Source organism: Elephantulus edwardii, unplaced genomic scaffold, assembly GCF_000299155.1.
Source record: "Elephantulus edwardii isolate Elephantulus edwardi_28Jun2011 unplaced genomic scaffold, EleEdw1.0 scaffold00260, whole genome shotgun sequence".
Taxonomy (NCBI): domain Eukaryota; kingdom Metazoa; phylum Chordata; class Mammalia; order Macroscelidea; family Macroscelididae; genus Elephantulus; species Elephantulus edwardii.
The window spans coordinates 515,474-532,174 of NW_006400010.1; the positions used below are offsets into that span (position 1 = coordinate 515,474).

The following is a 16,701-nucleotide window of genomic DNA, read 5'->3' on the forward strand; positions in this document are numbered from 1 at the left end:
AAAAAAAAGTTTCCCTTCCTGATAAAAAAGTAAATACTTGCTCAATTTTGTATACACTGCTTTTCACACTGGACTGTCCTCATTTCCTTTAACCACCCTTCCCTCCACCCATCAAACTGTGTGACCCTATGATTATCCCCCCTCTGCCAATACTCACTTCTCTGCTCCCCCCTTAGATGCTCACACACATTTTACTAGTTTTACAATAATGGTTTTATACAGTATTTATCCTTATGGGACTGAATTAGTTCACTTAGCATAACACTCCCCAGTGCCTCCCAAATTAGGTGGTGATTTACAAAATCATTGCTTGTACATGCTGCATAGTATTCCATCGTGTGAATTACCACAATTTCTCAATCCATTTGATTGTGGTTGGACATTTGGGCGGTTTCCATTGCAATGGTGAATAATGTTCCTATGAACATTGGTGTACAAATCTCCATTTGTGCATCAATTCTCATTTTCTTGGGGTACATTCTAAGTAGTGGAATAGGTAGGTCATATGGAATTTCTATGTTCAGCTTTTTGAGGAAATACCAAGCTCTACCTTTCAGAGTGGTTGTACCTATAAATAATTTTTAATTTTTTCGGGCCAGGGTTGACAATAACTGGCAATAGATGACTTAAGAATTAGTGACTATTTAGCTGGTCCACCTAAAAAGGACTGGGTGATCTCTGCTAGGTGACTTGCAGTTTGGACTTCAAGCAGTTTGCTTTGCTTTGCTTAGCATCCTAACCACCTCCCTCTATCTTTGCGCCATATTATTCTCATCCCCTGTGTTCTTTTTTAAATTTTTTTTTTCATCTCCTGTGTTCTTACAATCTGTGATTCTGGACCAGGTGGAGAAATGGAACCGCCGTGACCAGAAGCTACTGGAGGCAGTGCAGCGGGGGGACGTGGGACGCGTGGCTGCCCTGGCCTCCAGGAAGTCAGCCCGTCCCACCAAGCTAGACTCGCACGGCCAGTCCCCGTAAGTAAGTCCTCCTGACTCCACTTCTGCCATGTACTTCCCTTTGAACCCCTAACTCCAATATGATTTAGGACCAGGGAATGCCTACAACTTCAGAGCCCCTCTTGTCTTTGCCAGCAAGTGTATCAATAAATCTTGGATCTGTGTCAAAGCGAAAGGAGAGAGTAAAACATTCTCTCTGACCTCCATCCACCTCACAACACTGACACTACAAGGAAGCCCACTAAGCAAATAGTAAACAAATACACACATTACAGAGTCTAGTATTTCTTCATTGCACAAGTAGGTGGGAAGGAATGCATGGGAAATGAAGAATGAAGTGGTAGCCATGAGAATTGCATGACTAGAGGGAGTGATGTGAACTCTCATCTCTGCCAACTCCGTCTTCACGTGTCCAGATGCCTTCTCTGCTCCAGACATCTTTTTCTGTAGCACTTCCAGCTCTGTTGAAGGTCTTGTGCAGATGACCCCCCTTCGATGGTCTGAGATCCCTTAACACCTGCAGCTTTTATTTCCGTCTTCACTTCCAGCTACCTCTTAGTTTATCAGAAGTCAGACTCTGTTTAGAGAATTTGCTTTGTAGTTAGAGAGCATAGCGAGAAGAGCTAATGAAAATTCTTGTTCTCCCCTCATTCCCTGGCCCCTTCATCCTTCTGCCTCTTGGACCTGATTCCGGCAGGTTTCATCTGGCCGCCTCCAAAGGCCTGACAGAGTGTCTGACTATACTCCTCGCAAATGGGGCCGACATCAACAGCAAGAATGAGGATGGTGAGTAAGGTGCATCGCTAGCCCTTCCTATTTGCTTCTCCCCAGCTGGAGGCTCCAACTATAGTCCCCCAATCGTCTTCTCAGTCAGTCCTGCTCCACATCCCTCCAGGATTTCCCCTCTCTGCAAGTCAGTCATACCCCACCCCGCTTCCTCCTGCACTGCAAGTACCGGCATTGGAGAACAGGATTTTCTGGCCCCAAGTGGCTGAGAGTCTGTCTCTCTAATCTGCTGATTATCTGTGCGTCTCTTGCTTTCCCTCCCTGTGAGTCATCTGAATGCATGGAACCACCCACCCTCACTCTTTCCCTCTCTGTCTCTTTTCAGGAAGCACCGCCCTGCACTTGGCCACCATCTCCTGCCAACCACAGTGTGTCAAGGTCTTGTTGCAGGTAAAAGGAACTCAGTGGTACTACGCCTGTGAGGAGAAGTGGGCCCAGTGTTTTCTAGCTTCGTCCTGTAGTCTCACAGTCAGGTTTGGCCGAACGTTCCCCTCTTGCCTCTAATAAGAGAGCTGGTAATAATTTTCATGAACATTTATTCCACAACTGTTGCTATGTTTGAGTTGATTGTTTTTAGTTGCTGTGTTGGTATATCTCATTGAGGGACCTCACACAGGTCCGTGAAAAATGGAAACACCCTCAATGAGATAGATTGGCACAGAGACAAAACAATGGATTCAAACATAGCCAACAATTGTGAGTGAGGATGGTGCAGGATCAGACATTATTTTCTTCTTTATTGTATATAGAATTCTTTTATTGTTGTTTTTTTCAGAATATGAGTTGGAATCCAATTCAGTGGCACCTGACAGCACCTGAATGTGCCAGGCACTGTTCTAAATATTATCCTTGAGGGCAAACCACAAAGCCAACTGTTTGCCAGCCAGCCAGTACACATATACTGAGCTCCACCATTTGCATAGATACCGCAGAGGCCATCTGCTATGATGGTGGGTGGATGGAAAGAGTGTCATTGTTATTGTTTGTTGCTGTGGAGAAATTTTGATTCATGGTCACCCATGTGTGCTGAGTAGTCCTGCTTCATGGGGTTATCAAGACAGATTGCCAACCCTGCCTTGTGAGGTACCTCTGGGTGGAGTTGCATCTCCCACCTTTCAGTCAGTAATTGAGCCCTTAACCATATGCACCACGTAGGTTTCCTGGAAGGAGCAGTTGAAGTCTTCCAATTAAACCAAACCATATAGTCTGCTTTTGAAGAGCTTCAGATTCAATAGCACAGAGGAAAGATGTACGTGTGAAATGACATGTGGACAGCCTATAACTAAGTCCTCAAAAATAGGAAGGCATAGATTACGCCAATAGGCCACTGAGCTAGTTATTTCCCTGATTATACACCTGAGGTACTAGTTATGGACTCCAGTGTCTTTTCCCCCTAAGATATTAATTTGCTTTTTATTAAGCTCCAGGTTTAGGAACAGAGGCTAAAATTAGAGCTGACCATAATCTGTAAGGCATGTGCTCGGCTGGTCTCATAGTTGGGCTTCTCTAGTGTCATGGTCCTCCTCCTTCTCCCCACATTACATGAAAGTTGATGACCCCACAGGGTGTGTGGGATGAAGACATTCACACCACGCTCTATGCTGCTTCCCTTTGTGACTCTTTGCAGCATGGTGCCAATGAAGATGCTGTGGATGCAGAAAACCGTAGTCCATTGCACTGGGCAGGTGTGTACGGGGGAAATGGCTGCCAACAGGGCTGTGGAGGCTCTAGGACGGGAAGGAGGAGAAACTGATGACATTTGGTGGAAGGACAGGCCGGAGTGATGGAGTGATCAGAAGGATGCCGGTTCTTGACCTGAGTGAGTGTCCTTCCAGATTCCTCCTTAACCCAATTATCCTTCAATCCCTCCCAGCCTCCTCTGGCTGCGCTTCCAGCGTACTCCTGCTGTGTGACCACGAAGCCTTCCTGGACGTCCTGGATAATGTGAGTGACAAATCATTATTTGGGCAACACACTATGTGGCTTTTCTGTGTGGCCTCGATCGATCCATTTCGTAACCAAAAGTTAGACATTATATCCTCTTCCGACCTCTTCTCGATTTCCTCCCTTAGTGGGGCTGCTGGGCCTGTGTTCTAGAGATCTTTAGACACTGTCACAGGAATTATCTAGCCCTAGGAACTAGTTCTTTTGTGGAGAGAGGGAAGTTGGTAGGATTGTGACAAAACCTGGCTTTCTCTTCCTTCTCATGAAACCCCTCTCCGCAATCTCTGCAGGATGGACGGACGCCCCTGATGATCGCATCTTTGGGTGGTCATGCGGCGATCTGCTCCCAGCTGCTGCAGAGAGGTGCCCGAGTTAATGTCACAGACAAGGATGACAAGTGAGCCCTCTCCATCTTCCCATGCCAATTTTCAGGCCTTGATCAGTTTAGACAGGGCACTGGGCAAAGCGTGCGCAGTGAAGAAGGTGTGATGACATCTATGATCTTAGGAGCCTCCTTCCTTCCTAGTGGCGATTCAGAAGAGCTCTGGGTGCTGCTTTGCTGTTTCCCCCTTGAGGAGTCAAGGAAGTTTTCCTGAACCTTATTTTTCAGTTGTCGTTGTTGTTGTCACTGCCATTCTCCTAGCATAGACAACACCCAAAATAAATCCAATATCTCTGGACCTTTTGACAATTTGCTTGTATTCAAGCTATCCTTTAAGCAGTGGAATCCCAGATGGGTGAGGATGGGGATGGCAGGGAGGGGGAGGATGTTAATCAAAGGGTCACACAATTTGATGGGGGGGGGCTCGATGAAGGAAATGGGAAAGACCTGGTGTGAAAAACAATGTATTCAAACTTTGTAAATAAGTCAGTATTTTTTAAAACACACACACACACAAAGCAAATGAAGACAGCTTTCCTCGTTAGCTCTACCTTTCTAGATTACTATGGCTCCAGTGAATACATTTTGAAAATTGTGGTGTCATCCAAGAGCCCTATTGCTGCAGTGCCTTACGTGTTGGGCTGCTGATTGGCAGGTCCAAGGTTGAAACCCACCAGTTACTCTGTGGAGGATGATGAGGTTGTCTGCCTCTATAAATGTTTACTGCCTTGGAAACACATAGGCAAGTTCTGCTCTGCCTTATAGAGTTGCTATGGGCTGGAACTGACCAATTGGCAATGAGTTTGGTTTTTGGTTTGGGGGGGGTCTCATCTAGTGCTAGTGTTAGTCTGCTGTTCTCCTGATCCCACCAACCAAGCGCTGCTGACCTTGTGAGTGGAATTTCTAGAGCAAGGACTCCTGGATCACATTGGAAAGCTCAACTTTATCCTAAACCCACAGATCAGCTCTGATCCTGGCTTGTGAGAAAGGCAGCGCTGAAGTGGCTGGGCTGCTCCTGAGCCATGGAGCAGATGCAGGGGCCGTGGACAGCACGGGCCATGATGCCTTGCATTATGCTCAGGGCAAGCAGGACCCGGCGCTGTGGAAGCTGCTACAGCAGGCCATGAGCCGGAGGCGACGGGGAGGTAAACCGGATTCCCTTTTGTAACTTCAAGTTTCTCCTCTACAACCTTAGAATCAAAGAAGTTTCTTAGAATCCCACTTGTTCCCATGGACATATTCCAGAGGACATATAATTGTCACCTTAGTTGAGAATTTATTTATTTATTGCTCCTGATAGAGGATGACCTCAAATTTCTGAAGGCATCAACACAAGATCCCTTAGAGCAGCTTTGTCTCTCACTGACATCAACTCTGGCCGGTACGACCGCTAGCACTGATTAGTTGTAAGTGTACATCTTTGTGTGTGATTTACTGATCACTCTCATTCACCTTCTCTATTGGCCTGGAAAGCTGTCAGAACACAGGCCAGTTCTGTTTTTTTCAACAGTGAGACCCCAGTGCCTAGAAGAGTAATTGCCTTTGTCATAATTGTTGTTGTGTTGTTGTTGTTGATTGCAGTCGTGTCAAGCACAACTCATAGTAACCCTATGAACAAAAGACCTGAAGTCTTTCTATGACTATTGTTGTTTCTCAAAGTTCATAGAGTTTCCAGAGGCATGTTGTTTAGAAAGTGGATGCCACTCCTACTTCCAATAGGTGTCCAGTATAGAAAGGAATGAGAAAAGAATGAACTGGTCCACCTCTGGGGTAGGGAACCAAGGTCTCTGCACAGTTAAAAACCTATTGGAACACAGGTATCTCCTGCACCAGGAAGTCACATGTGATGCGGGGGATTACACTGAGAAACTCTGAAGATGAAGTGTAGGCTACAAGTAGTTAACACCACCTCATCTTTTGTTTCCTTTATGTCTTTATTTTTAGGCCAGGGACTAGTTCAACATCCAGATCTTGCATCATCCCAGGTAAGATCCCAAGTGCTTCCTCCTTTTGCTTCTGACGAACCCTCGCTATCCTAATGAGACACCCCCCCCAGACAGTGGGCCTTTATGCACTGAGACAGTTGAGGAGAAAGGACGTCCTAGGTCACTTGCATGATTTACCTTGCTGCTTCTATTTTCACGCAGGCATCTCCACCCGAGCCCCAGGTGGGCTCTCCACCTAAGAACCAGTGGAGAGCAGAGCCGGAGGAGGAGCAGGAAGAGGAGGAGGATGAAGAGCCATGTTCAGAGGAGTGGAAGTGGAAGTATGATGAGGAGAAGAGGAAAGTTTCTCAGTTGGAGCGGGAGTTGATGCGAAAGACAGAAGAGTGTATGGCTCAGGCTGCAGCCTATCTGGGCCTGGAGAACCAGATTCGCGAGCAGGTGCAGGAGCTGGGCCTTCTCTTGTCCCGAGAACCCAGCGCTCCAGGAGGCCAAGGCTCTCGGCTCCGGCCTGGAGGGGATGGCATGGAGCAGGGGCGTCCCCTAGACCTGCTGGCTGAACACATACAAAAGCTAAAAAAGCAACAACAGGCAGCCTCAGGAAACTCAACATCAATCCCCAGGAAGGCCCAGGATGCAGTCACAGGAGAAATCCAGCACGAAGCCCATGCAAGGTCTCAACAAGAACAGGAGCTACTGCAAAGCCTGAAGGGTGAGACCACTGGGAAGGCCACAGGACAGCAAGTAACCGCCAGTGGGGGTGAGTCCCTGGATCCTGATCATGTTGGCCAACTGTGTGCTGACCAAGAGAGACCCCAGACCCCAGGAGCTGAACCAGGAAGTACAGTGGCCGAACCAGTGGGCCCAGCAGCCATGGATCAGCTCCTGCTGCAACTACGGGAGGAGCTGGCAGCAGTGTGGCGAGAAAAGGATGCTGCCCGTGGGGCTTTAACCAGGCCAGTCCTGGAAGGAGCCCTGGGGACACCGCGGGCTGAGGCTGCAGCAGCTGCCTGGGAGAAGATGGAGGCCAGGTTGGAACAGGTGCTTGTGAGGCTGGATAGAGCAAAGGCCGGACTGCAGGTGAAGCCCCAGGCCCCTGCCCAGAAGCCCAGAGAGGGAGCCCCAAAGGCAACGTCAGGAACCATCACCAAAGAGGATGAAAAGGAGGGGAAAGCCCCTGGGGCCCGGGGTGAGCCTCTAGGAGCTCCTGGAGGGGAGTATGTTTCAGGAAGGGCTCTGCCAAAGGGACAGCTGGAGAAGGAGGTGTCCGCGCTGAGACTTAACAACAGTAATTTGCTGGAGGAATTGGGGGAGCTGGGACGCGAGCGTCAGCGGTTGCAGGGGGAGCTGCAGTCCCTGAGCCAAAGGTTACAGGGGGAGTTCGTGCCCAAACCAGAGGCGCAGGTCCAGCTGCAACAGCTGCGGAGGAGTGTGGGGCTGCTGACGGAAGAGCTGGCCATGGAGAAGGAAGCCACCGAGAAGTTGCGGAAGCGCCTGGCCTCGCAGAGCAGTGGCCTCCGAGGGCTGTGGGACTGCCTGCCCCCAGACCTCGTGGGCAAGGGGAGTGCCGGGGGCACAGCCGCCGAGCGCCTGGAGGAGCTGCGGGCCTGCATCAGCGTGCTCGTGGACCGGCACCGCGAGGCCCAGAAGTTGCTGGCTCGCCTGGAGGAGGAAAACCAGCAGTTACGGGGCACCCCGGCCCTCCGCAGGGAGTCAGAGACCTCCTCAGCAGTCTCAGCATCCCCTCAAGTGGCCGCTCTGGAGCAAGACCTGGGGAAGCTGGAGGAGGAGCTGCGAGCCGTTCAGGCGACGATGAGCGGGAAGAGCCAGGAGATCGGGAAGCTGAAGCAGCTGCTGTACCAAGCCACCGAGGAAGTGGCGGAACTGAGGGCGCGCGAGGCGGCCAGCCTGCGGCAGCACGAAAAAACTCGGGGCTCCCTGGTGGCCCAGGCCCAGGCTTGGGGCCAGGAGCTGAAGGCCCTGCTGGAGAAGTATAACACGGCCTGCCGAGAAATGGCCCGGCTCCGGGAGGCCGTGGCGGACGAGCGCCGCAAGAGCGGGGACCTGGCTGCGCGCGCGGCGGAGCAGGAGCGCCAGGCCGGCGAGATGCGCGGGCGCTCCGAGCAGTTTGAGAAGAACGCGGAGCTGCTGAAGGAGAAGATGGAGCATCTCATCGAGGCTTGCCGGGACAAGGAGACCAAGGTGAGCCGGCTGGGCGGGCGGGGAATATTGTGGGAGGGTCTGCACACATGGGAGTCCATGCCCTCAACCCACCTGTTGTTAGTTCCATCAACACTCCCAGCTGAGTGCCAGTTATTTGCAAAGACAACTCTATATTCTCCTGGGTCTGAGGAACTTAAAGCTGAGCGTGGAGGTGGAATAAGGTATAAATAGGAAAGAAGGGACTTAGGCACCACATTTTGGGACTCAGGGATCATAAGCAGTGCTCAGAGGCATCACTCGGGAATCATTAGCATTTTTACTTCTACAGTGTGTTATCCTGGGGAAAGGACTAATAGTATGGTGGGTTGCTGAGTTTCTCAGGAGGTGACTCCGGGACTGATGTGCCAATAAGTAGACTAGGTCCTCTCCTCCTCTCTCAGTTCAGTCGGAGGGAATTCTGTCTATTCCTAAGAGATTTCCATTCGCTAATATTTCTGCTAGTAACATCTACTGTGACAGATACCTGAGTTCGCTAATGATTGCTCAGAAAGTGAATGTGAATCTTTTTAGAGTATTTTCCTATTAGTCATGGTTTATGAATTCCAAATGATCAACTTAAAATTAATTTAGTAACTGGAGAACTACCTGTGAAAATTGAGATTTGTGACATCAGAGTGCTTATTAAAATGTGTATGGCTGTTCAAACCAAATGATTTAAAAATGTAAGGAGTATAAATTTTACTTATGTAGCATGTTGTGCGGTAGAGTTGGAAGGAATCCATAGCTGACCCTCCAGCAGGGTTTCAGGGGCAATTAATTGCACAGGAGGAGATTGCCCATCCTTCTCTCACAGAACAGCTGGTGGATTTGAACTGCTTGCCTTTGAAATTGTAACACAGCTTCTTACTGCCAAGCCACTAGAGCTCCCTTTGTGTAGCAAAGGATGAATAAAAATTATAAGAATGTTATAGAGTAGGAAGCCTTGTGGGAAGGGTTTAATTACAGAAAGAAGAAAGTTTGTGCTACAAGGAATTGAAAAAAGAGAGGAAAGCAGATGTATGCTGCAAAAGAAAATAAGATTTTAGTGATTAGGAATGTGCCTTGTGGACTGAAATGATCCAAAACAGAACTTCGATTGCAAAATGTCCAATCTGAGGCAGGTTATTTAGCACCTCTACACCTCTAGTTTCTATTCCCCCCCCCCCAATTATGGGGTTTATTAGGGAAGTTAACAAGCCATAATGCAGGTTGATAGTAGGCTACAATCCCTCAGTCCAGACAGCTTCTCAAGCATGGTCGCAGGTTCTCTGACCGTCAGCCTCACAGCTTAGGTCAGGCAAGAAGCTGCACTGCAATCCCAGAGGTGAGCAGTTTAAATCCACCAGATACTCTGCTGGAGAAGGAAGGACAATCTCTCCTCCTGTACCAGTCAGATGTGATTTGACAGAACACACAAAAAAGATAATAAAAGTAAATAAAAAATTTAAAAAGTCCCCTTAATGCTGCCTCTGATGGGGTCTTCCCTCAGTCCTCCAGCAAGCTTGGCTCGAAGGCTTCTGGCTCTGGCTCCATGGGGCAGCGGTCCAAGTCAGCTCTGTCTCATGCTGTGCTCTGCTGAGCCTGCAGTTGCTCTTGTGTAGATCCCAGTCTCACAGGCACAAGCATCTCTGGCCCCAGAAGCTGCTGCTTCTTCCTTGCTGGTGTTGTGACTCCTGCATTTTCTCACCTTTTATATGGCAGTGATAATGATAGGGTTGTTGTGAGAATTAGAAATGGTAGTGGCACAGTGGCTGAGATGCTAACTGTAATGGTTCAATGTTTATAGCACTAGTTACTCCATAGGAGAAGGATGTAGCAGCATGCTTTTCTAAAGATTATAGCTTTGGAGAACCTATGAGACAGATCCTCTGTCCTTAGGGCCACTGTGAGCCAGAATCAACTTGATGGTAATAGGTTTGGGTTTTGGAGTATTGATTAAATTAAAATATTACATTGAAACTACTCAGAACCATGGTTGGCAGAGGACAAACGTTTAATACAATGTTGTCATTCCTATTGCCATTGTTGCTATCTCTGCTGGTGACCATTCTATTTGTGTCCTAACCTCATAAATTACATGGGCTTATCTTTATTTCCCTCAGTGATCAGCAGCCAGAAGTAGGTTAGGATCTAGTCTACAGTTTAGAATCTGTACCCTAACACCCATGTTCATTGCTGCACTATTCACAATAGCAAACAGATGAAGGCAACCCAAGTACCCATCAACAAATGAATGAATAGGAAAACTATGGTGTAGTCACACAATGGAATACTATGCAACACTGGAAAATAATGAACTTACAAAACATAACACAACATGGGAGAGCCTGGAGGACATGATGCTGAGTGAAATAGCTCAGTCACAAAAGAGCGAATACTGCATAACACCACTTATAAAACAGGATTGACATGGGGGTTGGGGGGGAAACTAAGAAAAGAGGGCATAAATAATGAATACTGCATTGGAACAGATGAGGGAAAGGACTGTTTAAAAGGAATATATGATTAGGTGACAACAGCCCAGAATAAGAGGTGCATTGCAAAGAGGACTCTGGGAGGAGAGGGAGGGATGTAACTGTACAAAAATAGAACAAATATTTATTTAAAAAGTGAACTAGGGGAGGGGGAAGAGAGGAAGAAGGGGTAAAAATGTGTAACAATGAATGAATGAAAACCTAACTATTTTGTAAAATTTTATTAAAATAAAAAACCCTATTAAAAAACAATTTGGACCCTAGAGTTAAAGAGATCTTGGACCAAATCATTATTATTAGCTACCTGATTTTGACACGTTATTTAACTCAAATTCCTTATCTACAAAGTGCTCATAATACTTGCCTTAGAGTTGTTTGGAATATTAATACATAATAGTATCAATGTAAGCCGGTCGCTTCGGCAGCACAAATATTAAAATTGGAACAATATAGAGAAGATTAGCATGCCCCCTGCACAAGAATGACACACAAATTCATGAAGTGTTCCATATTAAAAAAAGAAAAAGTATCCAAGTAAGCTGATTATGACCCAGAATGTAGGTGGGATTTGGGATGGGAAATCGAGAGTCTCATTGTTTCCTTTCTTCCCTTTTGGCTTCAGATCAAGGAACTGTTAAAGAAGCTGGAACAGCTTTCGGAGGAGGTTCTAGCAGTTCGGGGAGAAAATACTCGCCTTGCTCTACAGCTGCAGGTATGCTCTGGCACTTAAGGAAATGCTGCTGGAGAAAGAGTCGGACAGTGACAGTGATGTGTATGTGGGAGAGATTGAGGGACTTGGACCCCTGAAGGCTAGTTAGGCAGTGGGCTGGGCTGCACCAGGGTAGCACCAAGGGCGCTTATCTGGGCTTGTGTTTCTTCCCCTTGGTGTTCCTCATACTTATGGGTCTGCATGAGGGTGGGAGAGCTGAGCACTTGCCCTCTTATTGATTCTCACTTTCAGGATTCCCAGAAGAACCATGAAGAGATCATCTCCACTTACAGGAATCATTTGCTGAATGCTGCCCGGGTGAATATGGTGGAGTTTGGGGGAAGGCAAAGACAGAACTCTGACCCGGGGGCATGGCATTTGGGGTGCCACCTCTTATCTGGGTACCATTTCTCAGACAGCTAGACTTTAGATGTCTAGTATCAGGTGTCTGGATCTCAAGAGAAATTGTGCACAACTGTATTTGGGGAGAGGTGTTTGCCCTTTTCTTTTTTCATTTCCTGACCCACTATAAAGCTGTGTTCTTCCCCCTTAACATCTTCTCAGCATTTTCACCCAGAGCCAGCCTATCCTTCAGCAAGGAAGGAGTGGTGAATAACTTGCTTCTTTATTAGGAATAATGATAATCATTGAGTCCAATATCTGTAGTGCATCAGGTGTTTTTCTCCATATTACAGTTGTAATCTTCACAGGAATCTGAAAAGGAGATATCATTGCCTTCATTGCAAAATAAGAAAACTGTCATGGAAAAGTTAAATGTTGTGAGGACATATAGTAAATAAAAAAACAAAACCAAAACTCTGTTATTAGGATTCATGATGACCCTTTACTGGGTTTCCAAGGCTGTAAATCTTACTGAGAACAGATCGCCTCATCTTTCTCCCATCAAGAGGCTGGTGGATTTGAACTGCTGACCTCTCAGTTAGCAGCCTACACCACCAGCATGCCTTTACACCACAAAATCTCCCCGTCATCTGGTGCCCCATTTCCTGTTCTGCATCTCCTTTATTTCTCTCTTTTGTCTCCTACAGGGCTATATGGAACAGGATGTGTACAATATCTTATTGCGAATCCTCAGCATGCAGGAGGAGTAAGGCAGCCTGGGCCCTGGGATATACAGAATTTCTCTGTTGTGAGTTGTGTATTAAAGTGCTGAGGAAAGGAATTTGGGCAAAGACACTTAGCAAGGGAATTGGAGTCTGTTTTTAACCTTTGGGTGGCTGACAATAGGGAGTACTATGAGGTATGGAATATTTAAAGTAAGGTCAATGGAGAAGATATATGGGAAACCACTAGTAGAAGTAGGAATTGGTGTGCATGTGGACTGAAGAGGGCTCACTGATGGGGTGGATACTAAAACAAGGGGTTGGGTAACTCTTATGGCCAGCCAAAATGAGAATGACCCTCAACGAGATGGACTAATATAGCGACATTCAACACTGAGCTTGAGCATGGTGGAGTCATAAGGTTGGTGCAGGATATGGCAAGGTGTCCATCTGCTTTATTCAGCAACACCCTGAATTGTAGTTGGCACATGTATCGTATTGCCTATGGTAGGGAGGTGCTAGTGAAAGATAAATGTTGGGGGAACAGTTGCACAAAACTAATCTCAAGGTAAGAGAATTCCAGGATACCACTTCCACACCATTCAGTCAAGGAAAAGTTAACCCCTATTCCTCTTCCCACCCTACATAGATAGCGGTCTTCTCCAGTCCAAGTAGATAAGATCCCCTTTAAGACCTTGGCTGGGGAAGACAGACGATATGGAAATGTGTCCATTTCATCCTTGAATTTTTCCCTTCAGGGAACAAGAGCATCCCTGGCTGCCACAGGCTCCACCCAGCTGTGGTGGATGATGGGTTGGCCACTCCTGGTGTTTGGGCAAGGCATCACCTGACGTTAAGCGGTCCAGACCTGAGAATCTGAACTCTAGAAGCAGCATGGATGGGACCAAAGGAGATGGGGATGGAAGACCTTTGAAAAAATAAAGCAGAGGCAGGATGGTGCTGGGTGTTAATGGCTTTTTGTTGTTTTTGTTTTTATCTTGATGAGAAAAAGGGCAGGAGGAAGCATTATTTTTCTTTTAAAATTACAAATGGTCCTACAAATTAGCAACTTTGAAATGTGTTTTTTCTACCAGGTATCATCAGCTATGATGCATAGTAAAAAATATATTTAAAATCCTATGTATACATATCTGAAATAATCACTAGTCTTACTACTCCTATTCCTTTCCCCTAGCTGAGTTTTTGTTTAAAAAAATTATTCTAAACAAAAAATTGTTTATCACACTAATGAACACACAAAGTTTGAAAACCACAGCCCTCTGTGAAAATTGGGATTGACTCCCCCTCTTTTTTTTTTTCATCAATTTTTTTCTCTTACAGACACAACTCTAATCTTTTCTTTATCCTGTGCCTCCTGAATCCATGACCATTTCTAAGAAGAATAAATTGACAGATTTTCTTCACAAAGTACAAGCTAAAATACTCTTTCATGTGTCAATTTGTGTGTCTAGATTCGAGAGCATTTTATGTAGTCAATCCTCAGTGCCTGAGGTGCAAAGAAACAAATAAAAAGCATCCTCCACTCCCCATCCCAAACCAAACCACAATAAATCCTCACTGGCCTAGTGGTAAGAAGCTGTGCTGCAAGATCGAAGTCACACGGTTCGAACCCACCTGCTGCTCCACAGGAGAAAGATGGGCAATCTCCTCCCATGTGATTAACTGTCTCTGAGAACCCTCTGGAGAGTCAGCTATGGGTTGGTTCCGACTGGAATACAACAGCAACCATCAATTCCAAGCCACAACTACTCTGCAGGGCACAACCTCCAGGTGCTCGTTCACTAACCTTTTAGCAGCCAAATTCTTCTGGCTCCTTACTCAGGTGCAAAGGGGGAGAAAAAGCCAGATTCCTGAGAAAGAGTTGGAGGAATAGAGGTAGTTTCTTCCTCCAGTTCTGTTCTCAGACTGAAAAACATAGGTATCTCTCTTGGGCACCTGGCTCGGTCTCCTCCCCTTCCTGCTCTTCCACCAGACTGGAGAGCGCAGAGCAGGGGCTTTCTCCGCAGCTGGGTCCCCAGCCTATGCACTGACCCTCCCTATTTTTTTTCTCAACCCTCCCTCTACTGGGTTATGCAGGGTCAGGCAGCAGCGGTTTGGCAAAAAAAAGGAGATACTAATAGCAACCAAACCCTTAGAAGCCTTCCAGAAACAACCTTAGGAAAACAAGGCGGGAGAAGGAAAGGGAAAAGAGGGGCAACAACTAAGTGGGGGAGAGGCTGCCATCAAAGGCTGCTCATACATGCAGGGGCTGGACTGGCTCCAGGGCTTGGATCGGAAACAAATCGTAGAGATAATGTACACCAGGTCCTAGCTCTGGGCTACGTCAGCTCCAGGGTCTGTGAGAGCGGGCGTAGGACTGAGTGAAGGCTGGGAGAATGAAGAGACACCGAATCAGAAGGGGAGGGCAACCGCTGACCGAGGAAGAGCATAAAAGAGCTAAAGGGCTTTTATTAAGGGTACAGGACGTCCTCTTTCCTGCTTTCTCTCAGTTGTAGGTTTTGTTGTAGAATGTCAAGGGTTTTCTTTCATTCATGGGATGTCAGGTGGGAAGAGAGTGCAGAAATCCTAAGAGGGGAGATACTAATTTGTTAATCTGGCTAAGCATGAGTTAGGAGATGGCTTTGGTAACAGAAGTCAGACTGTCGGCTTCCTTGGGGCTTCGGGGAGCTGATCCCAGGATGGCTGGTTTGTGGGAGCCGAGCGATGTCAACTCAGAGCAAGCTTTTCGAGGCGCTGTTCTAGGCTATACACTTTCCTCCTTAAATCTATTGCCTTCTAGCTGATTCCAGCTCACAGTGATCCTATAGGACAGAGCAGAACAGTCCCTACAGGGTTTTCGAGGTTATAAATCTTTATAGAAGCAGACTGCCTCATCTTATAGAATGGCTTCTGGGTTTGAACCACTGACCTTCTGGTTAGCAGACAAATACTTCTAACCATTTCCCTGTATACAACCCATGAACTGTAACTGCCTCAATAACTCCAAGACCTAGATTTTTTTTTTAACTCTCCCAAAGTAATTCTAACTGTAATGTTTTCTTCATTATTCCAGGGCTGTTTGGCAAACTTCCCATTTATGCTAAGGCTTCTCTTTCTCCTCCAGCCTTCAGATAAAAAGTGTACGGGCAAGTGAGATGAGGGTGGTGAACCATGATGAGGTTCATGCTGTCTTTGCCCACAGTCTGACCCTGGTTTTCAGGCTCCCTCCTGGCTGGGTTAATTTATTCATTAGATATTTTTAAAGTCTGTGTGTCAGGTACTGGCGATACAATGAGAACAACACAGAAAAAGTTCCTGTCATGGGGTCAGGTGCAGGTGCCTGGGTTCCCAGGTTTCTGTTATCCAGCAGCCATGTTTGGCTTTATTACCTTTAGTTCACTTTGTGGCTAGATGGTAAGGAATTGCTCTGCCAATCCAAAAGCATGTGGTTCAAATGCACCAGCTGCTCTGCAGGAGAAGGATGAGCAATCTCCTCTCATGCAGTTAACTCTCTGAAAACCCACTGGAGGGTCAATATGATTTGGTTCCAATTCTATGGTGTACAACCACAGTTCACTTTGTGGGAGTTCTGATGGCTTAGTCTTATAGGGAGTTAACTCGAAGACCACGCCTCTGGTAGTTCAGATCCATCCATGACTCCCTGGAAGGAAGATGGGCAATTCCCTCCTCTGGAATTTATAGCCTCAGAAACCCAGTGGAGGGTCAACTTTGAGTTGGTTCCATGTGTATGTGGTAAGATGACAGAATTCACTTAAAAGGAAATCCTTCCACTAAATCACTAGGACCCAAAGTTGAGGTCGACAGATTTTCTTATTTTCTACAGCTTTATGGAAGGATAACTGACATAAACTGTACATCTGTAAAGTGAACAGTTTGATAAATTTTTACATATGTATAAATTTGTGAAACCATTACCATAATTAAAATTATATCCATCGCTCCTAAAAGTCTTTTGAATAATCATTTGTTAAACCTTTTCCCCAAGAAATAGTGAACATTTTGGATAATACAAACTAATCATAGTAACTTGATCTAGAGAGCTGAACAGAACAAAAACAGGAACAAAAATGGGCATAGGCCTGATAAAGATTCAAATGTATGGAAAGAGTGGTTGGGATTTAGCACCCAAATTCTTGATGTCTCCAACAGTGCAGGAACCAAAGGATAAAGAAACCGAGTGTCAGGAAAAGGTGGACATCTTTTCAGGATACAATCCACAA

The 16,701-nt window shown here is 46.5% G+C and overlaps 1 protein-coding gene across 1 annotated transcript in view; it reads left to right on the forward strand.

Annotated features, from left to right (window-relative positions):
- Positions 1-12,547, forward strand: part of ANKRD35 (ankyrin repeat domain 35) — a 21,523-nt gene extending 8,976 nt beyond the window's left edge. Inside the window, exons 2-13 of the mRNA XM_006899517.1 lie at positions 844-974; positions 1,654-1,742; positions 2,068-2,132; positions 3,370-3,427; positions 3,616-3,686; positions 3,977-4,083; positions 5,029-5,213; positions 6,013-6,046; positions 6,212-8,213; positions 11,310-11,399; positions 11,649-11,714; positions 12,446-12,547. Coding sequence (XP_006899579.1) covers positions 844-974; positions 1,654-1,742; positions 2,068-2,132; positions 3,370-3,427; positions 3,616-3,686; positions 3,977-4,083; positions 5,029-5,213; positions 6,013-6,046; positions 6,212-8,213; positions 11,310-11,399; positions 11,649-11,714; positions 12,446-12,508 — 2,961 coding nt within the window. The 3' untranslated portion in view covers positions 12,509-12,547. The remainder of the gene's footprint in view (positions 1-843; positions 975-1,653; positions 1,743-2,067; positions 2,133-3,369; positions 3,428-3,615; positions 3,687-3,976; positions 4,084-5,028; positions 5,214-6,012; positions 6,047-6,211; positions 8,214-11,309; positions 11,400-11,648; positions 11,715-12,445) is intronic.
- The last annotated feature ends 4,154 nt before the right edge of the window (positions 12,548-16,701 follow it).